This window comes from Lycorma delicatula, chromosome 8 (assembly GCF_047948215.1).
Source record: "Lycorma delicatula isolate Av1 chromosome 8, ASM4794821v1, whole genome shotgun sequence".
Taxonomy (NCBI): domain Eukaryota; kingdom Metazoa; phylum Arthropoda; class Insecta; order Hemiptera; family Fulgoridae; genus Lycorma; species Lycorma delicatula.
In genome coordinates, this window is record NC_134462.1 from 9,281,193 (window position 1) to 9,304,082 (window position 22,890).

The 22,890-nt window shown below is 29.3% G+C and overlaps 1 protein-coding gene across 3 annotated transcripts in view; it reads right to left on the minus strand.

Annotated features, from left to right (window-relative positions):
* Positions 1–130: 130 nt before the first annotated feature.
* Positions 131–22,890, minus strand: part of LOC142329427 (FK506-binding protein 15-like) — a 67,393-nt gene continuing 44,633 nt past the window's right edge. For 2 of the 3 annotated variants that reach the window (XM_075374047.1, XM_075374046.1), the window contains exons 12-17: positions 22,145–22,265; positions 20,624–20,711; positions 16,401–16,675; positions 12,406–12,778; positions 4,873–5,090; positions 131–3,467 (exon numbers count right to left, since the gene is read on the minus strand). In XM_075374047.1, coding sequence (XP_075230162.1) covers positions 3,390–3,467; positions 4,873–5,090; positions 12,406–12,778; positions 16,401–16,675; positions 20,624–20,711; positions 22,145–22,265 — 1,153 coding nt within the window. In that variant the 3' untranslated portion in view covers positions 131–3,389. The remainder of the gene's footprint in view (positions 3,468–4,872; positions 5,091–12,405; positions 12,779–16,400; positions 16,676–20,623; positions 20,712–22,144; positions 22,266–22,890) is intronic. The other variant, XM_075374048.1, reaches the window with a different exon arrangement.

Genomic DNA, 22,890 nt, shown 5'->3' on the forward strand with positions numbered 1-22,890 from the left:
TAAAACTACAACACTTTTGACTGAATATAAAGTAAGAACTTTTAGAAACCTATTTAAGAAAACTGCAGGCATTTATTTGACTAAAATAGTCTCCTGTAGGTAAACCACTTTTAAAAATTAGTAGACTAGAAAAATTTTAAATATACTTTATTTTATTATGCAAATACAATATTACAAATATTTATTAATGAAAAAATTAACAATACGGTAAGAAAACAAATGAATTACTTAATTTTCATTGTTTAAAAAAATTACTTTTTTGTGATCAGTTTACTTAAAAAAAAAAATACTTTATATTATTTTACTAAGTAATTTCAAAAATATGATTTATTATATAATATAGTATAAATATAATGAGTCAACTTCACTTCACATATATAAAAAGTAATGCCATTAATGACACTTTCGACAAAAATATAAAAGAACAAATATTTTATATTTTTTTTTTTATATATTCCAAACTTAAACATGCAAGACAAAATAAAAAGGTAACTCTGTTTAAAAAAAAAAAATATATATATATGACATAAATTATAAACACATGAATAGAGATCTATCCTTCAGTCAGTGATGAAAATTATACAAAATGATCAACATTAATGACAAACTAAATAACAAAAATAAAATGTAATTAAAATGTCAATATATCAAATTGAAAATATTTTGACTTTATTAAAAAAGGTTTACACGTTTAAATTTGTCATTAATCATTTTATATAATCTAAATAAATAACAAACAAAAGGCTAATGAGAATGGTAATAAGTAATGACAATGACATAAATAAAATATATGCAATTCTATGAACAGAATATTTTTTCTAAGAAAAAGTGTCAGGAAATAAAAAAAGGGTTATATGAAAAAGATTATTACACTCGCATTAAAAATTAAAAATGAATACATTTTACTTTCCCAGCAAATATAGAATACAGGATAAAAAGGAAAAGGGGATCATGACAAAAATGGGGTATCAGTTTTTTTCTCTAAAGTATATAATACTGTGAGAAAAATTTTTACAACATAATGTTGAAGCTGTTTGTATAACTAATAAGAATTAAATACTATTATATTACTTCTTTTAACTGTAAATACTTTATCAAGATTTGAAACATATATTTTTTAATTTTGATATTAAACAAACTGTTTTTATCTCAATCACAGCTTGAAAATAAATTTCAAATGGATTTAGGCCTACCAGTACTGAGATATTGTTATTAAAATATATCCTGACCAAAGCATACCAGTAATGTAAGCATTTAAATCTGATTATAATTATACCTGAATGAACATACTACAGCTGTCATATTAGCTGCTTATCATGAGTAAACAATCTTCATAAGTATATCAATTCTTATATGTGTATGCAAAAACAAACTTGTAATAAGACAACTTGTGATTATGGCTAACAGACAAAAACGTTTATTTTAACAATTTTTCTAATAAAATTACATAAAAAATCTGTGAAAGAGAAGTCAAAAAATGTTCAATTGTTGCTGCTGTAATATTACAGCAAGCTGATTCTTAGATAACACTTATTACAAATTTTGTCCATTTCTCAGAGAGACTGTTAAACTCCCAGCACTTTTTTTTATATTGTAGGTAGGTCAACCAATGGTGACTATTCTACCTGTCTGTATATAAAAAGGATTGTGGTCTGTTATCTGCTTTTATTAGGGGGGAAGGGGGTAAAAGAAACAACAACTGAAATCAGCAGGTACTTGTATCAGTTTATGAACATAATGTGAGATGAGTGTGCCACCATGTGAGTACATTGTTAATGTGATTTTATAACGGTCGCATAAGTATGGTGGTTGAACAGAAGTGAGGATGTCCTGTACCAGTAATCAAAGATCTGTATGATAATGGTTATGTAAAACTCAAACATCTGTAGGTTAAACTCAATCTATCATGGCACAATTTAGAATGCTGTTCACAACCATTTATGATGTAATAAAGTATAGAGCATTTGGGTTCCTCAGCAATTGACAGAGACATATGAAAAATGTTTGTCCCTAACTCACCATATCTGGTTTTAAAAATGAATAAATTCTCTGAGCAAATAATTACTGGGGGATGAATCATGGATGCATGTACTGAAACAATCCCAAACATTGGAATAAAACCATCATATGGGAAAGCATAAAGTATGAAAATGGTGTACCAACAATTTCCCATCTTTTATAGAGATAAATATGAACTTCATCAACAACAAAGTAACTATGTTAGAAAGTAGTGTGTTTTTCAAAATATTTCAGAAAAATAGATAAATTATTAAAAGAGTACTGGAATCAAGAAATTTATTCTCTAACTTCCACTCCTATAACTAAATTTGTATTACAATCACAAAAAAAGAGAGAGAGATAAGGATGGATTCTTAAAGAATATATCTGGCATTGAAAATGCTATCTTTTATAACAGCCATCCATGGTGTCTTATGGAACTATATATAAGTTTAAACAAAACAGATGATAATAAAATATTAATGTAATTTATTTTACATTTTTAAATGTAGAAATATAGAAGATAAGATTAGAAGCTTTTGAAAGGTGGTGCTATAGGAGAATGTTAAAAATCAGATGGGTGGATAAAGTGACAAATGAAGAGGTATTGCGGCAAATAGATGAAGAAAGAAGCATTTGGAAAAATATAGTTAAAAGAAGAGACAGACTTATAGGCCACATACTAAGGCATCCTGGAATAGTCGCTTTAATATTGGAAGGACAGGTAGAAGGAAAAAATTGTGTAGGCAGGCCATGTTTGGAATATGTAAAACAAATTGTTAGGGAATGTAGGATGTAGGAGGTATACTGAAATGAAACGACTAGCACTAGATAGGGAATCTTGGAGAGCTGCATCAAACCAGTCAAATGACTGAAGACAAAAAAAAAAGTAGAACATTATAACAGAGATAATGTTTAATTTACTATTTATTGCAACTTGATCTACATAGACCAACTTCGAATAGAAATTCTGTTTTTAAAGCACACCATTTTTCTTTAATTTAAAGAGCACCCATGCAGCGCTCCTATGAATTTTTGTAGTATTTTCAGAGTTCAGAACTGAGAAATCAACACTAATATAAAATTATTTTTTATTACATTTTTTTAAAAAACTAACACAAAAGCAGGAATGCTGGTTTAAAATAGTTTACCATCAAAAGATTTGCAGAGCATATATGAAATTATAATGAATAAATAGTAAAATGTTACATAAATTACAAAACACAAAACTGGTTAAAAAGTCAGAAATTAAGCAATATCAATAATAATAATAATTTATAATTAGATCATTATCAACTAAATTAGAAATAGATTGAATTTACAATGAAACAGTAACAACAATGAGAACTGAATAAATAAGAATAATAAACAGTTTCATGATATGTGTATTATTACATTTTTAACCAATCGTCATCAGTATTTTTATCTTCTTCATCAAATGATAATGGAGGTGGCTGTGAACGCCAATTCTGGAACAAAAATTGTAAAGTATCAAGCAAATACATTCACATAAAATATAAATGTTTATTTCAATTTCTAAATACATATCTTATAGTAATCCATACATTTCAAATAAATGATGGTAGTAATGTTTATAAGAGTTTATATTTTGGCTCTTGTTTAACTGATTATTATTATCAATGTGAGAGATGAATACGAGGGCTATTCAGAAAGTAAGGAACATTTCCACCTGACGCTGCCAGGCGCACGCCAATCGCGTATATATTGGTGTGCTCGTGCTCGGCACCTCAGTCAGCGTCTAGCCGTGACAATGGGAACATCTCCGCACTGCCCATTTTTTTTATATACAAATTTGAAATGTGTGCTGCAATCGAAAATACCGCCAGTTGTGAGGTGCGGTCTGTGATCGTTTTTTGTTGGCAAAAAACTTAAAACTAATAGAAATTCATCGGGAACTGTGTGAATTGTACGGGAACATAATGAGTGAAAGTTCTGTCAGGAAGTGGTGCATTCAGTTTAAAAATGGCCGAACAAACATTCACGATAAAGAGAAAAGTGGACGTCCAAGCATTGTGACTGACGATCTGGTTTCCAAAGTTGACGAAAAGATTCGTGAAAACCACCATTTCACAATAACTGAGTTTTCTCTATGTTTCCCACAAGTTTCACGGACTTTATTGTTTGAAATTGTTTCACAGAAGCTAGGCTACCACAAATTTTGTGCAAGATGGGTGCGTCACTGAGTGGTTGAGATCACAGGTGGCAGAATTCTATGACACAGGAATTTCAAAGCTTGTCCACCGCTATGATAAGTGCCTGAATTTGTATGGTGATTATGTTGAAAAGTAGTATTTTAGTCCCTCTTTCACATGTATATAATAAAAAGTTTTTCTTGTACTTGGTTTCTTTTAAATTCCAAAACGTTCCTTACTTTCTGAATAGCCCTCGTATTTGCTCACAAAGAGGAAGGTAACATGGATTTGGGACAATCACACAAGAAGGGCTCACTGCAATGAACTGGTTTGAGTAAGAAGAGTGTAATTCTGCTTAGATTCTAAACATGGATGTATTTTGAGCACTTGCACACATAAATGAAGTTTCAAAGTAAATCAATTGTCTATTATAGAATTTATTAGGAAGATTATTGAAGTCTGTATTCTTCCAAACATGTTTCTTTCTCTTACTTGCTCAAGATAATCCAAATTAGGATTTAATTATATTATTTTGTATTTTATATTTATCAATTATTAATTAATGTTATGTATTCTGTATTGTCTAATTTCTGTTTAGTAATAAAATTAATATAATTTCTAATAAATGTTGCAGTTGAAAAGAAAGTGATATAAACTTACATACAATGAACAGACCTCTTTCTAAACCAATTATAACTAATAAATATAAACTCAGAATTACCTCATCAATGTTATCATTAACTACACTGCCACGAGGAGATTGGTCTATACTTTCACTGCACTTTTCTGAATCTTCAAGAACTTCTTTGAACTTTTCTGAATCTTCAAGAACTTCTTTGCACTTTTCTGAATCTCTTTTTGTTTCTTCTTTTATTTCATACATCTGACTTTCTAATTCAACATCAACAGAGTCTTTGCTTAATTTACACTCAATATTTTCTAAGAATAAAAACAAGTCAAAAAATTTACAAAATAGAGATTATTATAATTTCATAATATATATTTTTATAAGTAAATCATTAATGAAATTTACAATGAATCCTTCAAATGCCACCTAAAATAATGACATAAAACTGAAATAAAACATAATAAGTAAGTATCAATACACCACCTAATTCTAATAGCACTCAACACACTGGAGTGCCATGCCTAGCTCTATTAATGCTGTTGAGTACTTACTAAGTCTTGACGTAGTACACATATGTAAAGATGTTCATTAGTAAGCTGTAAAATAAAACTTTAAAATAACAAGGATTGATTCTCTGAATATATTTAGGTTGGGTTGTACCTAAATTTATGCTAAATATGATGGAAACAATGATGATGTTCATAAGTTATCTGCTTTTTCCCACATATTATTTTCTTTAAATACCATTAAATGATAAGACCATTAACCACTATAATCAAACAGAATGGAAGTTAACATTGTTTAACTTGGAAAAATGCAATTGAAATGAGAACCAATTAAATACAGCTTTGGACCATTGGCATTTTATCTTAAGTCAAAGCCCTTTAATTATTCAGGATATTACTCCTGAAAAATCGTAAGCATAGAAAAACCATTAGGACCCAGTTACCTTACTGAAGGATCCTTTTTCTCCATTATTCTCATATCTAATTTTTTCAGTTTCCCTAACATTTTATATGAAGTGGTTTTTCCAACTCAAAAAATCTTCAAATAATCATGGCCAAATTAAACCTTTACGCAAGATAAAGTGATCCTTCAGTCCTTCATGGTAAAAGATGAACTCTGTAGCAGAGTGGTACTGTTTTTCATTATAAGTCTCTAGGTTAAATCCAGATCAGATTTGAGATTTTTATGTGCTATAATAATTTCATAATAAAAAAAATTCAGAAGACAAGCTCATTAAGTAATTTATTTTGTATACTGTTAATACAAAATAATTTATATTGGTAGCATCACAATGGGCAGAGCATTCTGGATTGGTTTCTTAATTTTTTAATGAATTGAACACTAGATTTATCAGAACTTAATTATGAAGTGGCACTAAATTATGAAATTTAGTGCCACTGACATGGATTTATTCTAAAGATAGAATGTTCGGCAGAATTTAACTAGTGAATATATTACATGTTAATGTTAATATATCAATAAAACCAGTCAGGTTTACATAATTTTACTTCAAAGTAATTAGAAGTAGTACAATATTTAAATAATATATGTGCCTTAATTGAAAGTACACAAAAATTAAACAAAGGTAATACAATCGTACATTTAATATTTAGGCAGAGAACATAATAAATAAAAAATTCTGTTACAACATAAAAATTTCAAATGAAAGACAAATTAAGGAACTCAAACAGATGACAGCACAGTCCAGAAGAAAAATTTCTTATGTAAAAGAAATTTGCAAAATACATCTATGTAAATAATTTTATTAATAATAATTTATTCATTCATCAATCACTCAGTAAGAAAAAAGAAATAGTCATCATACAAAAAGAAGCAATAACAAACCAAAAAACCACATCAACTTAAGTCAATATCAAATCCTCACCAAGGCACTCATTAAAAGATTAAAAGGGTCATAACAAGCCAGTCCAATAACTTTAGTTTAAATCTTTTCAAAGAAGCTTACTTCACGTTCCTAAATTTCTCTCAAACCAAACATCATTATTTGGGTTTTGTTTTCATTTAACCAAACCCATTGGAGGAAAACCATTTCTTAACCCTTAATAGCATCTGTGCCTGCATTATCCCAAGTTCACTTAAACAATGATGAACAACAATGACAAAAGTATCATCAGCGTATAAAACTGGAAAGGGATTGAGACACAGGCTGATTATTAATTATGATCAAAATCAGGAAGGGGACCAAAATTAAGCCTTACAAGACACAATGCATGACCTCCACAGCTTCAGATTAATTTCCATTAATATATACAATTTGCTTTCTTTTTGTAAAATATGACTGAAAAAACCATAACGCATGTTTGTATGTACCATAAGCAGACAACTTTTCAAGAAGCAGTAGTAAAAACCGTGTACCATATTCTTGAATTTTGATAAAGCATAGAATTAGACTATTATCCTGCTTCCAGCTATTCTTTTTGATTCATTTTTATTTTTGGTTCTTATATTCTACAAAAAACATGAACCATTTCCTTGAAAAGCCCCAGAAAAACTTTTCACGAGCAGCACCACTAATTGTAGCTGCGAGCCACCACTCCAGATAACCAAATTTCAAGTTTGTTAGGTAAACAGATTTTGTTTCATCAGACTAACACATTCTCTTTTTACTTTCTGGTAAAGTAAAGGAAGTATTGTGATCACAAAAATTTTAGTTTCAGACTTCAACGAGAATATCCAGTTTACCTATGAATTCATTTTACTACTTGAATCCATTTTGAGTAGTTTCAGCATGATGTCTATACATACATATGCATCTAATTTAACTCAAAAATGATTACCCGTAGAAAGTTAAAATTTTGGAATTAGGACTGTTGTAACATCTAGTGCACCATCCCTTTTGATTGCAATTAGCTGAACCAAAAGTGTAGAAAAAACCCAAAATCAGAAAAAATTTGAATTTTGAACGTTTTTATAACTGCAGTAATCAGCATTCATTGAGAGCTTTTCAACAATATATCATACGCAGTAGTTATTTTTATTAGTTCCAGAGTTATAGAAAAATAAAATTTTAATTAATGAAATATTGGGATCATACAAGGGGGAGGCACATCGGCTCAAACCAGACTTCATTTCCTTTTTTTTTATTTAAATATATTGGTTTATTAATAATTATTAACCTCTGATTGTAAACATTGTTTTTAACTTTTTTAACTAATTTTTTTTAATTAAAATTTTTTTTTTGTCTTCAGTCATTAAACTGGTTTGATGCAGCTCTCCAAGATTCCCTATTTAGTACTATTCGTTTCATTTCGGTATGCCTCCTACATCCTACATTCCTAACAATTTGTTTTACATATTCCAAACGTTGCCTGCCTGCTCAATTTTTTCCTTCTACGTGACCCTCTAATATTAAAGCGACTATTCCAGGATGCCTTAATATGTGGCTTATAACTATGTCTCTTCTTTTAACTATAATATTTTCAAATGCCTCTTTCTTCAATTTGCCGCAACACCTCTTCATTTGCCACTTTATCTACCCATCTGATTTTTAACATTCTCCTATAGCACCACATTTCAAAAGCTTCTAATCTTTTCTTCACAGGTACTCTGATCGTCCAAGTTTCACTTCCATATAAAGCGACACTCCAAACAAATATTTTCATAAATCTTTTCCTGACATTTAAATTAAATTTTGATGTAAACAAATTATATTTCTGACTGAAAGCTCGTTTCGCTTGTGCTATTTGGCATTTTATATCACTCCCATTTCATTAGTAATTCTACTTCCCAAATAACAAAATTCTTCTACCTCCATAATCTTTCCTCTTCCTATTTTCACATTCAGTTGTCCATCTTCATTATTTCTACTACATTTCATTACTTTCGTTTTGTTCTTGTTTATTTTCATGCGGTAGTTCTTGCGTAGAACTTCATCCATGCTGTTCATTGTTTCTTCTAAAATCCATTTTACTCTCATCTAGAATTACTATATCATCAGCAAATCATAGCATCTTTATCTTTTCACCTTCTACTGTTAATCTGGATCTAAATTGTTCTTTAACATCATTAACTGCTAGTTCTATTTTTTTGTCTTTTTTTTTTTGTCTTCAGTCATTTGACTGGTTTGATGCAGCTCTCCAAGATTCCCTATCTAGTGCTAGTCGTTTCATTTCAGTACACCCTCTACATCCTACATTCCCAACAATTTGTTTTACATACTCCAAACGTGGCCTGCCTACACAATTTTTCCCTTCTACCTGTCCTTCCAATATTAAAGCGACTATTCCAAGATGCCTTAGTATGTGGCCTATAAGTCTGTCTCTTCTTTTAACTATATTTTTCCAAATGCTTCTTTCTTCATCTATTTGCCGCAATACCTCTTCATTTGTCACTTTATCCACCCATCTGATTTTTAACATTCTCCTATAGCACCACATTTCAAAAGCTAATCTAATCTTTTCTTCTCAGATACTCCGACTGTCCCAGTTTCACTTCCATATAAAGCGACACTCCAAACATACACTTTCAAAAATCTTTTCCTGACATTTAAATTAATTTTTGAGTTGAATTTTTGAGTGAGCTAGTTCTATGTAAAGATTAAAAAGTAACGGGGATAGGGAACATCCTTGTCAGACTCCTTTTCTTATTACAGCTTCTTTCTTATGTTCTTCAATTATTACTGTTGCTGTTTGGTTCCTGTAAATGTTAGCAATCATTCTTCTATCTCTGTATTTCAACCCTAATTTTTTTTAAATGCTGAACATTTTATTCTAGTCTACATTATCAAATGACTTTTCTAGGTCTATAAATGCCAAGTATGTTGATTTGTTTTTCTTTAATCTTCCTTCTACTATTAATCTGAGGCCTAAATTGCTTCCCTTGTACCTATCCTTTTTCTAAAACCAAATTGGTCTTCTTACTCTTCTTTCACTCTCCTCTTAATTCTTCTATACAGAATTCTAGATTTTTGATGCATGGCTATTTAAGCTAATTGTTCTGTATTCTTCATATTTATCTGCTCCTGCTTTCTTTGGTAACATGACTATAACACTCTTTTTGAAGTCTGACGGAGCTTCCCCTTTTTCATACACCAGTTTGTATAATCTATCAATCGCTTCCTCACCTGTACTGCGCAGTAATTCTACAGGTATTCCGTCTATTCCAGGAGTCTTTCTGCCATTCAAATCTTTTAATGCTCTCTTAAATTCAGATCTCAGTATTGTTTCTCCCCTTACTTCCTCTTCTTGTCTATACCCATTTTCTAATTCATTTCCTCCATATCACTCTTCAATATATTCCACTCACCTATCAACTTTGCCTTTCATATTATAAATCGGTGTACCATCTTTGTTTAATACATTATTACATTTTAATTTATGTACCACAAAACTTTCCTTAACTTTCCTATATGCTCCATCGATTTTACCAATGTTCATTTCTCTTTCCACTTCTGAACACTTTTCTTTAATCCACTCTTTTTTTGCTAGTTTGCACTTCCTGTTTATTCTGTTTCTTAATTGTCAACAGTTCCTTTTACTTTCTTCACCATTAGCATTGTTACACTTTCTATGTTCATCCATCAGCTGCAATGTATCTTCTGATATCCAAGGTTTTCTATCAGTTCTCTTTGTTCCGCCTAAGTTTGCTTCTGCTGATTTAAGAATTTCCTTTTTAACATTCTCCCATTCTTCTTCTACATTTTCTACTTTATCTTTTTTACTCAGACCTCTTGCGATGTCCTCCTCAAAAATCTTCTTTACCTCCTCTTCATCAAGCTTCTCTAAATTCCACCGATTCATCTGACACCTTTTCTTCAGGTTTTTAAACCCCAATCTACATTTCATTATCACTAAATTATGATCACTATCAATGTCTGCTCCAGGGTAAGTTTTGCAGCCAACGAATTGATTTCTAAATCTTTGCTTAACCATGATATAATCTATCTGATACCTTGCAGTATCGCCTGACTTTTTCCATATGTATATTCTTTTATTATGATTTTTAAACTGGGTGTTGGCAATTACTAAATTATACTTCGTGCAAAATTCCCTCTTTCATTCCTTTTGCCCAGCCCGTATTCACATACTATATTTCCTTTCTTGCCTTTTCCAATCCTTGCATTCCAATCTCCAACTATTATTAAATATTCATCTCCTTTTATGTGTTTAATTGCTTCGTCAATTTCTTTGTATACACACTACCTCATTATCATCATGGACGCTTGTAGGCATATAGACGTTAATCGTCGGTTTAGGTTTTGATTTTATTCTTATTACAATGATTCTATCGCTATGCATTTTGAAATACTCTACTCTCGTTCCTATCTTCTTGTTCATTATGAAACCTACTCCTGCCTGTCCATTATTTGAAGCTGAGTTAATTATTCTAAAATCACCTGACCAAAAGTCGTTTTCCTCTTCCCACCGAACCTCGCTAATTCCTACTACATCTACATTTATCCTATCCATTTCCCTCATTAAATTTTCTAACCTACCCACCTTTTTTAAACTTCTAACATTCCACGCTCTGACTTTTTAATTTTCTGGTGACCCCTTCCTTAGAAGTCCCCACCTGCAGATCTGAATGGGGGACTAGTTTATCTCCAAAATATTTTACCAAAGGAAGATAGCATCATTGCTATATGAAAATGCAGAGAGCTACATTTTCTTGGAAAAAAAGCAGCTGTAGTTTTCCATTGCTTTCAGCTGCGCAGTACTCAGGACTGAGTGATATTGATATGGCCGTTTAAGTCATCCTGAGCTACGGCCTTAACAACTAGTAAAAGAGGTCTCATGATTCATAGAGGGAAAATTGAAATATATTAATAAATTATTAACGGATTATTAATCGGAGGTTAATAATTATTAACCTCCGATTGTAAAAAATGTGTATATGCATATACATTGTAAATACATTGATTGTAAATTTGTACAGGCATACAAGTTAGTTATGTGGTGTCCACGTCAGAATTTTTTACAAAGAAAAAATTCCAAGTGTTTATAGGGACACAGGTAGAATAAAATTAGATTAACAATAAATGCTGAAATATTGGTTTAATTGACTTTAATATTGATAAATACTAGGTTTAAAAGTCTTGGAATGTGTTCTAAATACAAAACACAAGTTATTATTAAAGTGAATTTGAAACATCTGTCTTTATTGAAAGGATGATGTAAATTTTCTTTCAGATTTGATTAGATTAAGTTTCACAATTAAAATATTAGAAGTTTTGCTTAACATATTAATAGAATAGAAAATTGTTATAATCTATTTTATTTACGTTAGTTATTTTAAATAATCGCACAAGTTTTTTATTCTTGATCAAATGTTTAAAGTTGCATTCTTCTTAAACATGCATTTTGTTATTATCAGAGCTTTTGATGTTTACTGTATTTATTTCCTTATATATTTTAATAATAACTATAACAAAGGATGTTGTTATCCCTGGGAATCATGACAGGTCACCTACAACTGATATAATTACAGCATTTAACATACATACATCATACTTTAGAGATACTTTCTATTCTAACATTTTTACTAGCCCATAAATAAATAATATTAAATCAATGAATAACGTATTTATTACTCCTCAATAAAATAAAAATTACAGTAAAAAACAGATTCTAAAATAAAAAATCCTCTTTATGATAAACTTACTTGGTAACTGGTTTTCTGTAAGATCATTCACACTACTTGTAGAAGACTCCACATCTTTTAATTTACCATCAGAATTACAACTGGATCTTTCAGAGAAAGTTAAAGGGTCTTTGCAGTTTAACACAGAATCTTCTTGACTGTTTGCCATTGTTTCATCAGACTTACATGTATCAACTTTATCATCATTATCTTTATCATTAACTTTATCATCATTAACAGCTGTGCCATTTGAATTGGTTTCCAATCTTACACTTGATATTTCTGTCAAACAAGTCTGTTCATTTAATTCTTCTTGTGTATCTGTTAGAGATTCACAAGATGATTTATTTTTAACATCTACTGTCTTATTTTGTAGATATTCCAAAGTATTGAGCTGAAAAAATTGAAAAAATTAAAACAACCACAAAAGACCCAATCAGCATTCAAACATGAAATCTTTATATATATATATTTCTTCTGTCCATGTAAATGTGACTGAACTCCTCCTAAACGGCTGGAATGATTTTGATGAAATTTGTGTGTGATCAAGTTGATTCAAGAATGGTTTAGATTCACAATTTGATCTGATAGAAAATGTTTTTTTAATTAATTTATTTATTTATGTGTTGTTGATCTTGGGATGGTTAAGGTTCACAATTGGATTCAGTAGGCAGCACTGTGATCTCATTTACAATTGCACACTTATTGAGAATATTATATTATATTATAATTTATTGAAATAACTTTTTAAAGTTTAATTAAAAAATATACATTGTGCAAATTTGTAAGGTGCAGTATTGAAGTGAGTATTTTACATGATTTTTCATGAATTTTAATGATGTATATACATGCATTCAATAACAATCAACTTAACCTACCAATTTAGATTGTCAGTTCTCATTTGATTCTATGCAACTTATGAAGTATTGAACGGCTCTTTGAAAATAAAAATGTAAGTTTGTAAAATAAATTACAACATTTATAAAATTAAAATATAAGTTACTTATAATAATTACCATAATTATAGTTTAAAGTATATTTAAAAAATTGAAGTTATAATTTTTGTAGCTGATTAATTTTATAAAAAAAATTCTAAAACTGTTTTTAATTTACAATTATTTAATGAGAAAATGATAAAACTTTTTACTAAAATTTTAACTACGTTGCTTTTTTTTACAGTGCTTTAATCACATGGTTATAAAACTTCAAAATTATGAAATAAAAAAAAATGTAGGAGGTACGTTTTTACACTGATCTTAAGTGAAAATTAACAGTAATGTGGATGAAAATTTATTAATTACACTAATTATTAATTTTACTACGTACACAGTATGCACAAGTGGTCCATAACTGTCGGTTAAATAGAATGGCAGAAGATCAATTGACGGAGAATGTAAATTTAAGAGACCAGGTTGAATATTCAACCTGGTTGTAAACACATGAACAAATGAAAGTCGAGAGCATCACAATAAACGTCTTTAAGCTAATGCACTGAGACAAAGAGAGGCATGTTAATGAGTCACTGATGCACACAGAGCACATGGTCGACAGCACGTGCAAGAACGTCGCGCACTGACACGTGCATCACTTCACCGCCTTGCATTTGAATATGAGCTGGAAATAGACTATTTGTCACATGCACTAATTGTCATCGGTAATATGGACAAAGAATGCCAACACTGTCATGCATTTAAATACAAAGGTGGATCAGCCGATCTTTGCTGCGCATCAGGAAAAGTTTCACTTCCACCATTGAATTCACCACCAGAACCATTGAAAACACTATTGGCTGGAGTCACATCTCAATCGAAATTGTTTTTGCGTAAAATTCATAAATTCAATTGCCTCCAAATGACAAAAATCATTCAGAATGAGGATGTTCGTAATTTTGAATCAACATTTAAGATTCAGCGCCAAGTGTATCATCAAATTGGTTCTTTGTTCTTAATGCCTGATGCCGATCCAAATTGCAATCAACTTCATGAGCAATGAGGAGCGACTAATTAATACATGCTGCCAATACAACCACATCGGGCAGATGGAGAAACAAGAAATAGTGGCAACTTTAGAAATGTTTTTGCGTTGGCAATTGCTTCATCAGGCATTGCAGCGACCTTGCTTGATCGTGGGCGGACTGCACATTCAACACTCAAGTTGTCATTGAATATTCACACAAATCCAGACACAATGTGTTAACGTAAAGAAGCATTCAGGCATGGCTGAAGTTTTAGAAAATGCAAAATTATTATCTGGGATGAATGCACTATGGCTCACAAGCATTCACTTAAAGCTCTCGTTAGAACGCTGAAAGATCTCATAGGTCGAGTTGTGATAACTGTACGTGTGGTGGCGTCAGGTATTTTAAAAATAATCTTTTTTTACATATTTTTTCATCAAAATGGTCCAAACAATTTATAGTTTATTTGAAATTTTTCCTAATTTTTGGATTAACGTTTGAACAGGACAATGCCTGTCGGGTCTGCTAGTTATATAATAAAATATTACATAAACTTAATATTAATAATTCATAAAATCAATTTTTATTGCATACACTAAACAAAATAATTTCAATTTAATAAAATAGCTGAAAATGCAAAACTTTATTATTAATATTGATATAAACTTAATATTAAGATAATGAACTCTAATAGCAGTCACAGTTGAAATATGAAAACTACTAAGTACTAGCAAATACATATCTTACAGCACTATGACAAAACTATGCAATAAAATGTTATCTGTAGGTATGCAGTATTTGTTGTAAAACACAACCCAATCTACAGAAAAATAATGCGCTATATTTACTGCAATTATTAATTATAAATATTACAATGATTTGTACAAAACAATTGAGATCAAATTTAATTCTTGAGTTATATAGGCTTTCAGTTCTTGGATGGTGTGTGGATTATTTCTGAATATATAAACTTTTATATTATCACTCTTTCACTAAAGAAATTTCTCAAAAGGTCCAATGCTGCTTTTGCCGTATGACATGTGGCCCAATCATGTTGAAACCACGAATCTCTCTAATTTAATTCTTGGTATAGGTCTCTCTCATCAATTTCTTAGTATAGGTCTGCATTAAGAGTGTTTTTCAAAGATTAGGGGGCAAATTATTCTTTGTCTGAAAATTGCACACCACACCAATTTTCTGTGAGTGTAGAGGTCATGAATGGCTAATGTGAAGATTGTTAGAGCTCCAGTAGCAATCACTAGACTATTAACATAACCACTCAAATGAAACAAAGACTCATCTGTAAAAAAAATACATTATCTAACATTTTAATGCTTTCCTGAACAAACTGATTTTTGTTGTGCAAGTTTTCATGATTTATTAGGCGAGTCTAAAAAGCTTACCCTAATGTTTTGTTAAGTCCGAAAGTAACTAGCTATGACTCTTAATTACAAACAGAACCAGTCCCTCTATATTTCTTTAGCAAACAATAAATTGAAGATTTATTTGGTACATTCTTATTCGGGAACTGTAATTGAAAAGCTTCTTGGCATAAAACAAAATATTTACTCGTTAAATAATTTTTCACTATAAAAATCCTTTCTTCCTTACTTCCATGTTCAAAACCATTTCTTCTTAATAAAAAACACAGATAACCAAAAATAACTAACTGTTACAAAAAAGAAATAGTAAATTATATCAGTTGATTATAGATAAATGCTGCCAATCATTTCATCCAAAATTACTGTATTAAATTTTCTAAAAAGTATTTTGCTTAGGTTGCGTTTTAAAACACTCAGTATTTATTCACAACTACAAATTTAAGGTAATAGTCAATTATAACTGCCTTACTTTTACTGAGATAAGGAATGTGTATTTCAAAACATACGAAACGATTTTAATTTTGAAGTGTGTTACATATAAAAACTACAAGCAAAAGTTCTATGGTACATATGAAATTAACCTGATGACAATCCACCAGTACTTCCTCCAGACATATCTCGGTATGCAAAGAATACTTACATAATCTTAAGTGTTTAAATAATAATAACACTCATACCTTTATTATCTCTGCCAGAGCAGAATGTATTTCAGAAGAGGTATACATTTTTGAATCTTCTGAAAATTTATTCTTAATATTTTCAAAAACAGTTTTCATTATTTTTTTAACATCTTCTTCATTACTTTTAAAATTAAATTTGGATTTTTCTTTAATTCTGTTTTCAAGTGGCAAAACCTTTTCAGTAACTCTGTCTAAAGAAGACTGAACGTTTTTAATGTTACTATCATGGCAGATAAGCTGACTTTTTAATTTTTCCATCAGGCATACATGTTCTGAAACAGAATTTTCCTTAAGATTAAGAAGATATGGTAAAGTAATTTAGATCACAAAATATGTATAATAGAAATAAATACAAAAAAAATTGTAACAAGCCTTCTCATGACCTGAAAACTTACTGTACAAAGATAATAAAAGGTTAATCCTCCTAATGCAAGCCTATTTCAACCATACTCAGTAAATATTACTCATACGATACTATTACTCTGCAAAAGTGTTTGTAAAATTGTTTATATAACATAATCATCAATAAATAACAAAATTCAGATATGATTACCTTCAAATAATCTGGCTCAAGTCATGCCAGAAAATGAAAGCTACAGAAAGAAGAAAGAAAATGAATAAATTTTTTCTGGCAGAAGTAGTAAAACACCACTAATTATAATAGAAATTATTATAATTATATCATGAACTATGTTCAGTGATCACAGATATTTTGTCATCTTTACACATTATCACTTTATATGATTATTGCAAATTCTTTTAAAATAAAACCTATTAAAAATGAATTTTGACTTTTACCTGATCACCACATCAGATTCATGTGAATTACTTACAATATTAAACATGATTTAACAAAGACAACTGCAAAATGACCATTCCCATAGAGCCACTCTTGTATAATTGTAGGCTTTAATTAGGTAAAAAATTTAAAAGAAATCCTTTAAACTTTTTTATTCAATTAACTTTACATGTTTCTTCTGAAGACATTAGAAGTAAGCTTCCTGCTATACTGAATGTAGAGCAATGCATTTTTGGCTTGAGTAATCATGCTGATGTACATCTGTCAGTGACACAGATTTTGCTTTGAAAATAATTCTTTAGTTCAACCAAATTGTGACAACTCATGTCATACACTTTCTCCTACAAAAATCCTACCCATAAAAATCACATAAACAAATGTAGCATAAAAAAAATGCAGGGGTAAACCTTTGGTGAAATTTGTTTTTCCATAACAGCCATATGAAGGCAGGCCATTGAATTTCAAGATATACAATACATTAATCCTTCTTAATGAAAGCTTTCACAGTCATCATCAGTCAAATGAACATTTTTTTTTTCAGTTAAAAAAAAAATGAAATACTACTTTACTTACAAAGATGTCAGAAATGACTGTGTCCTCATGTTATACAAGTAAAAAATTAATATAAAACAAAATCCTTACTAGTTTTATAAGAAATCTCTTCAAAGAAAACTAGAGTTGGTTGGAAAGATTGATATTATGAAGTTTCATAATATCAATCTTTCCAACCAACTCTAGTTTTCTTTGAAGAGATTTCTTATAAAACTAGTAAGGATTTTCTGAGGATCAACATGGGTTTTATTAACCGACATGTTCAGACAGATGTAACTATGTTCTATTACTGATAAAATACACCAATAGGTCTAATTCACTATTAATCAACTCGTTAATCTTTCAAAAACTTTTTATAAATTTTTGGAAATGCTCTTTGAATATTTGGCATGGTTCCTAAGTAGTCTATTCAATTTAGCGATTACCACAGCTTGTACAGTAGAATAATTTTTAATTAAGTTTTGTACAAGTGCTATCAATTATAACAAGTAAAAGGCAGTGCTACTGTCATTGAACAAGCAGAGGCTTGCAAATACTAATACCAGTTAAGCTGAGACAAGTTGATTTTAAGTTTTTCACCCTATAATAGACTCCACAGTTTCTAGTCTCATGCCTATATTAAATCTGGCACTAAAAGGAATCAGCTCTATACATTTTGTACAAAATATTCTCTCATTTTATAATTTAACATTTTTTTAAGTGTATTTTGTATAGAACTGATAAAACATTCATTGTAACAAGATTTCAGTGATATAACCATTAGGATAGTAAGATAGTCTTTTTCAATGTGGAATCCACATTTATATTTTACCTGTTTCTGATATATTTTTATTAGGGGCTGCAAGTGAAGTAGGAATGTATGTTCTATAAGATGGCTTGCTAATGTACAAGATGAAACAATCCTTTGCTTGCTATTATGTACACATGAAAAGTATAACTTGCTCTGTTTTAAGTAATGTTTTTTTCAGGTTTTTCCAAACAGAAAGTGTACTCATTTCTGGAAATATTGTTTTAGATAGTGGTGAATAATGTACTTAAGGTTATGTGAGTAGGGATTTTATATTTTGTTTTATATTAATTTTTAAAGCTTATATTTACAGTAATATATGGTGCAGCCAACAATGTATCCAATATATTTATAGCTGAAAATATTCTAAATTGTCTCCAACGTTTGGTAACAAAATGGTTAATAATATTTCGACAAAAATGTTTTAATTAGTAAATGCTAATGGACAGCCAACAATTAATGTTTACTTTGTACACAACCCCACAGCAACATAACAGTTTCCTTATGATTTACGTCTGCTATCTGTAATAAATCAGTATAGAAAGTTCAGCTCCTGCTTGTTACCCATAAGTAAATCATACACATAATTTTAATCGTTAATTCAAATTTTTAATCAAATCTACAACTTGCAGTTAATGATGTTAAAAAACAATTTAGATCCGGATTAACAGTACAAGGTGAAAAAATAAAGATGCTAAGATTTGCTGATGATATAGTAATTCTAGCTGAGAGTAAGAAGGATTTAGAAGGAACAATGAATAGCATGGATGAAGTCCTACGCAAGAATTACTGCATGAAAATAAACATGACAAAACAAACGTAATGAAATGTAGTAGAAATAACAAAGATGGACCACTGAATGTAACAATAGGAAGAGAAAAGATTACGGAGAATTAGAAGAATTTTGTTATTTGGGAAGTAGAATTACTAAAGATGGATGAAGCAGGAACAATATAAAATGCCGAATAGCACAGGCTAAACAAGCCTTCAGTCAGAAATATAATTTGTTTACATCAAAAATTAATTTAAACATCAGGAAAATATTTTTGAAAGTATATGTTTGGAGCATAGCTTTATATGGAAGTGAAACTTGGACGAACAGAGTACCTGAGAAGAAAAGATTAGAAGCTTTTGAAATGTGGTGCTATAGGAGAATGTTAAAAATGAGATGGTGGATAAAAGTGACAAATGAAGAGGTGCTGCAGCAAATTGATGAAGAAAGAAGCATTTGGAAAAATATAGTTAAAAGAAGAGACAGACTTATAGGTCACATATTAAAGCATCCTGGAATAGTCGCTTTAATATTGGAGGGACAGGTAGAAGAAAAAAATTGTACAGACAGGCAATGTTTGGAATATGTAAAACAAATTGTTAAGGATGTAGGATGTAGTTGGTATAACGAAATCAAACGATGGCACTAGATAGGGAATCTTGAAGAGCTGCATCAAACCAGTCAAATGACTGAAGACAAAAAAAAATTAAGTTACATGTGAACATAATAAATTAATTATGAATAATTATTAATATTTATTAATTAAGTAGGCAATAAAACATGACATAATACATCTTGCACACCTAATTAGATCTGAGATAATTTGCACTGGTAAATTTGACTTAGATTTAATAATATATACACATAACTGATAAACCATAAACAAAGGTAAGTTGTTACATGTTGCTTTGTGGAATAAGGCATTTGTCATCACCATCTGCTATTTATGATTTCATAAGTAGTTAGAGAGATCTATGGTAGTTTAATGAAACAGCGTATCTAAATATTCAAAGCTGTAAATGTATGTTGTACAGAGTGAACACATTTGTTGTATGGTCACTGAAATATTGATAACCAAGAAATAAGAAGGGCACAAAGAATTTGTTATAGAAGTTTCAACTGAATGAAAAAACTTACAATTATTTTTAATGTTATTACAAATTTAAATAAAAATAAAAAATATAATTACTAGACAGTAGCGTAAAACCCACTTATATTAATTGTAAGATTACATAATAACATTACATGTACACCAGTGGAATAAAGACAATTAGAATTTTCTTTATACATACACACATTCGACTAAATACCTTTTTGCATAACATTTCTACTATCTTTTTCATTCACCAGCTGGTTCTGTAAACCTAATTTAATAGTTTCAAGGTGAATTATTTTTGCCTGAAAAAAAACAATCGATAGATAAACAAACTATAGATAAAAAATTTTAATATTAATACAAGAAATGAAATTTAAGATTTACTCTGTAACAAAAAGAACACTAAAAAAAAGTGTTCAATAGATACGAAAAAGAAATATTTTTGGTCTATGTAGGACAGTAAACAGGTATGTTCTTATGACCTGATAGTTCTACAACACAAGAATTTACATCTTGAAAATAAGCAAATATAAGATCAATGGCTGACTCCACAATTAACAGCCTGTCTCTCATGAATCACCAATGTTAAATGACATCAAGCGCACTCACTCCTTACATTAGCAGCTAATAAACATTATTAATATTTAGCAGCTACTGTCTCTAACAGTTAATATTTTTTCAAAACCTTTTTTTATAAAAATATTATTAATATATTATAATCCTATTATCACAGTACGCATAACCAATATTTTTTAAAGAAGAATTTACTAACATGTAATATTATATACAAAAATGTGTTAACCTAAAAAAATAAAATAATTTACCTTTTACCTTAATCATTAATATACCAATTATTCTATTAACTGTAGTTCCTAATCATTACCTGTTTATTTAAAAATAGAAATACTATTTTTTCTAATAAGGACTATTATTTTAGGATAATTTTGTGATTATTTATAATAAGAACTTTTGAAAAAATAAAGAACGATCTTTAATTTTCTTTTTTTAAATATTTTTAATTATAGATTCATCAAAATTTATGACTTTTAGATTATAAATATTTAAACAATGATACATCAAAAGACTTCATATTTAAGTATAATTAAATAAATATAAATTATTAATAAAATTATATTGAACCTGCACCCACAAGCAGGAATACACTTAACTTCAACTACTATGAATAAAATGACAATTAACTATAGAAAAAATGATTATTTCTTCATACAATAAATGTAAAATTTACTGAAAAATTGTAATTCTATAAAAGAATAATTGAAAGAACCTGCATCAACAAAAAGTCAAACAGTGGCTGATCGTAACCAACAAAGTCATGTACAAAGAGTTAGAACCCATCACTGATATCATGCGTAAGAGGAGACTAGGATTCTGTGGACACATCATGAAGATGTAAAATTTGAGACTTCTTGAAACAGCTAGTATAGAACAATCTCGACTCAAAAAACATTAAGTACAGGTGCAGATGGATCAGAGACATAAGAGAGGATGAAGGAAATTGGCAAAAAGTAAAATTTTACATAAATTTATTACCCTGATGTTTGAAGTTAAAAACCTATATTTTAGCACATTTATAACTTGTATTCTGCATATTGTTTACTGATATACAGCTCAAAAATTGCATATACAAATAAAGCAATAAAAAAAATAATTTAAAAAAGATTTGAAAAATGTAGAATGTAAAGTTATATGGAAAAATGTTATTATTTATACTTACTTGCAATTCATTTACTTTACTGCCCATTTGTGATAATTCCAACAGTAAATCTGTATTCTCCTTTTTTAATGTTTCTAAGGGATTAATAGTTTTTTGTAATAAGAAACTTCTATCATCTTTCCTAAAGACAAAATATTTAACTGCTTATCTTACAATTTTATAATCATAACATACAACATAAATAAGAAATAACTTTTTGGAATTACCCTAGACAATTATTTTTTGTATACTTTGATGACCTGATGGATATTTCATATTAAATTATGATAATATAGTACCCTAATTTTACCAACATAAATATTGAGTTAACCGAGTTTTCCAAGAAATTAGTTCCTTTTTAAAATATTAAATGGATTTTAAACAGTATATATTTGAATGAACATTGATTCAGTAGTAAAACATAACATTTAATATAAATGAAAATAGTTTTTTACATTTAATAATTGTTTTTATTTTATTAAAATAAATAACTGATGGTTAGCATGCATATAATAAATATAAATAGATAATAAATTTTGAGTTCAGTTTTTAATGAAAACATCAGAAATCTATATCATTCAATTTCACACTCATAATTATTCATAATGACTCCTTTTAGTTTTCTAAATACACAAGTAACCACACAGAGTGTTTTTTATGAAACATCAAGAGATGGTGCTCATAGTATTTTTGGGGATATTTTTACTTTCCCACATCTCTTTAAGAACATACTCAAAGTTTCGCACAAATAAACCAATAATTTTGAT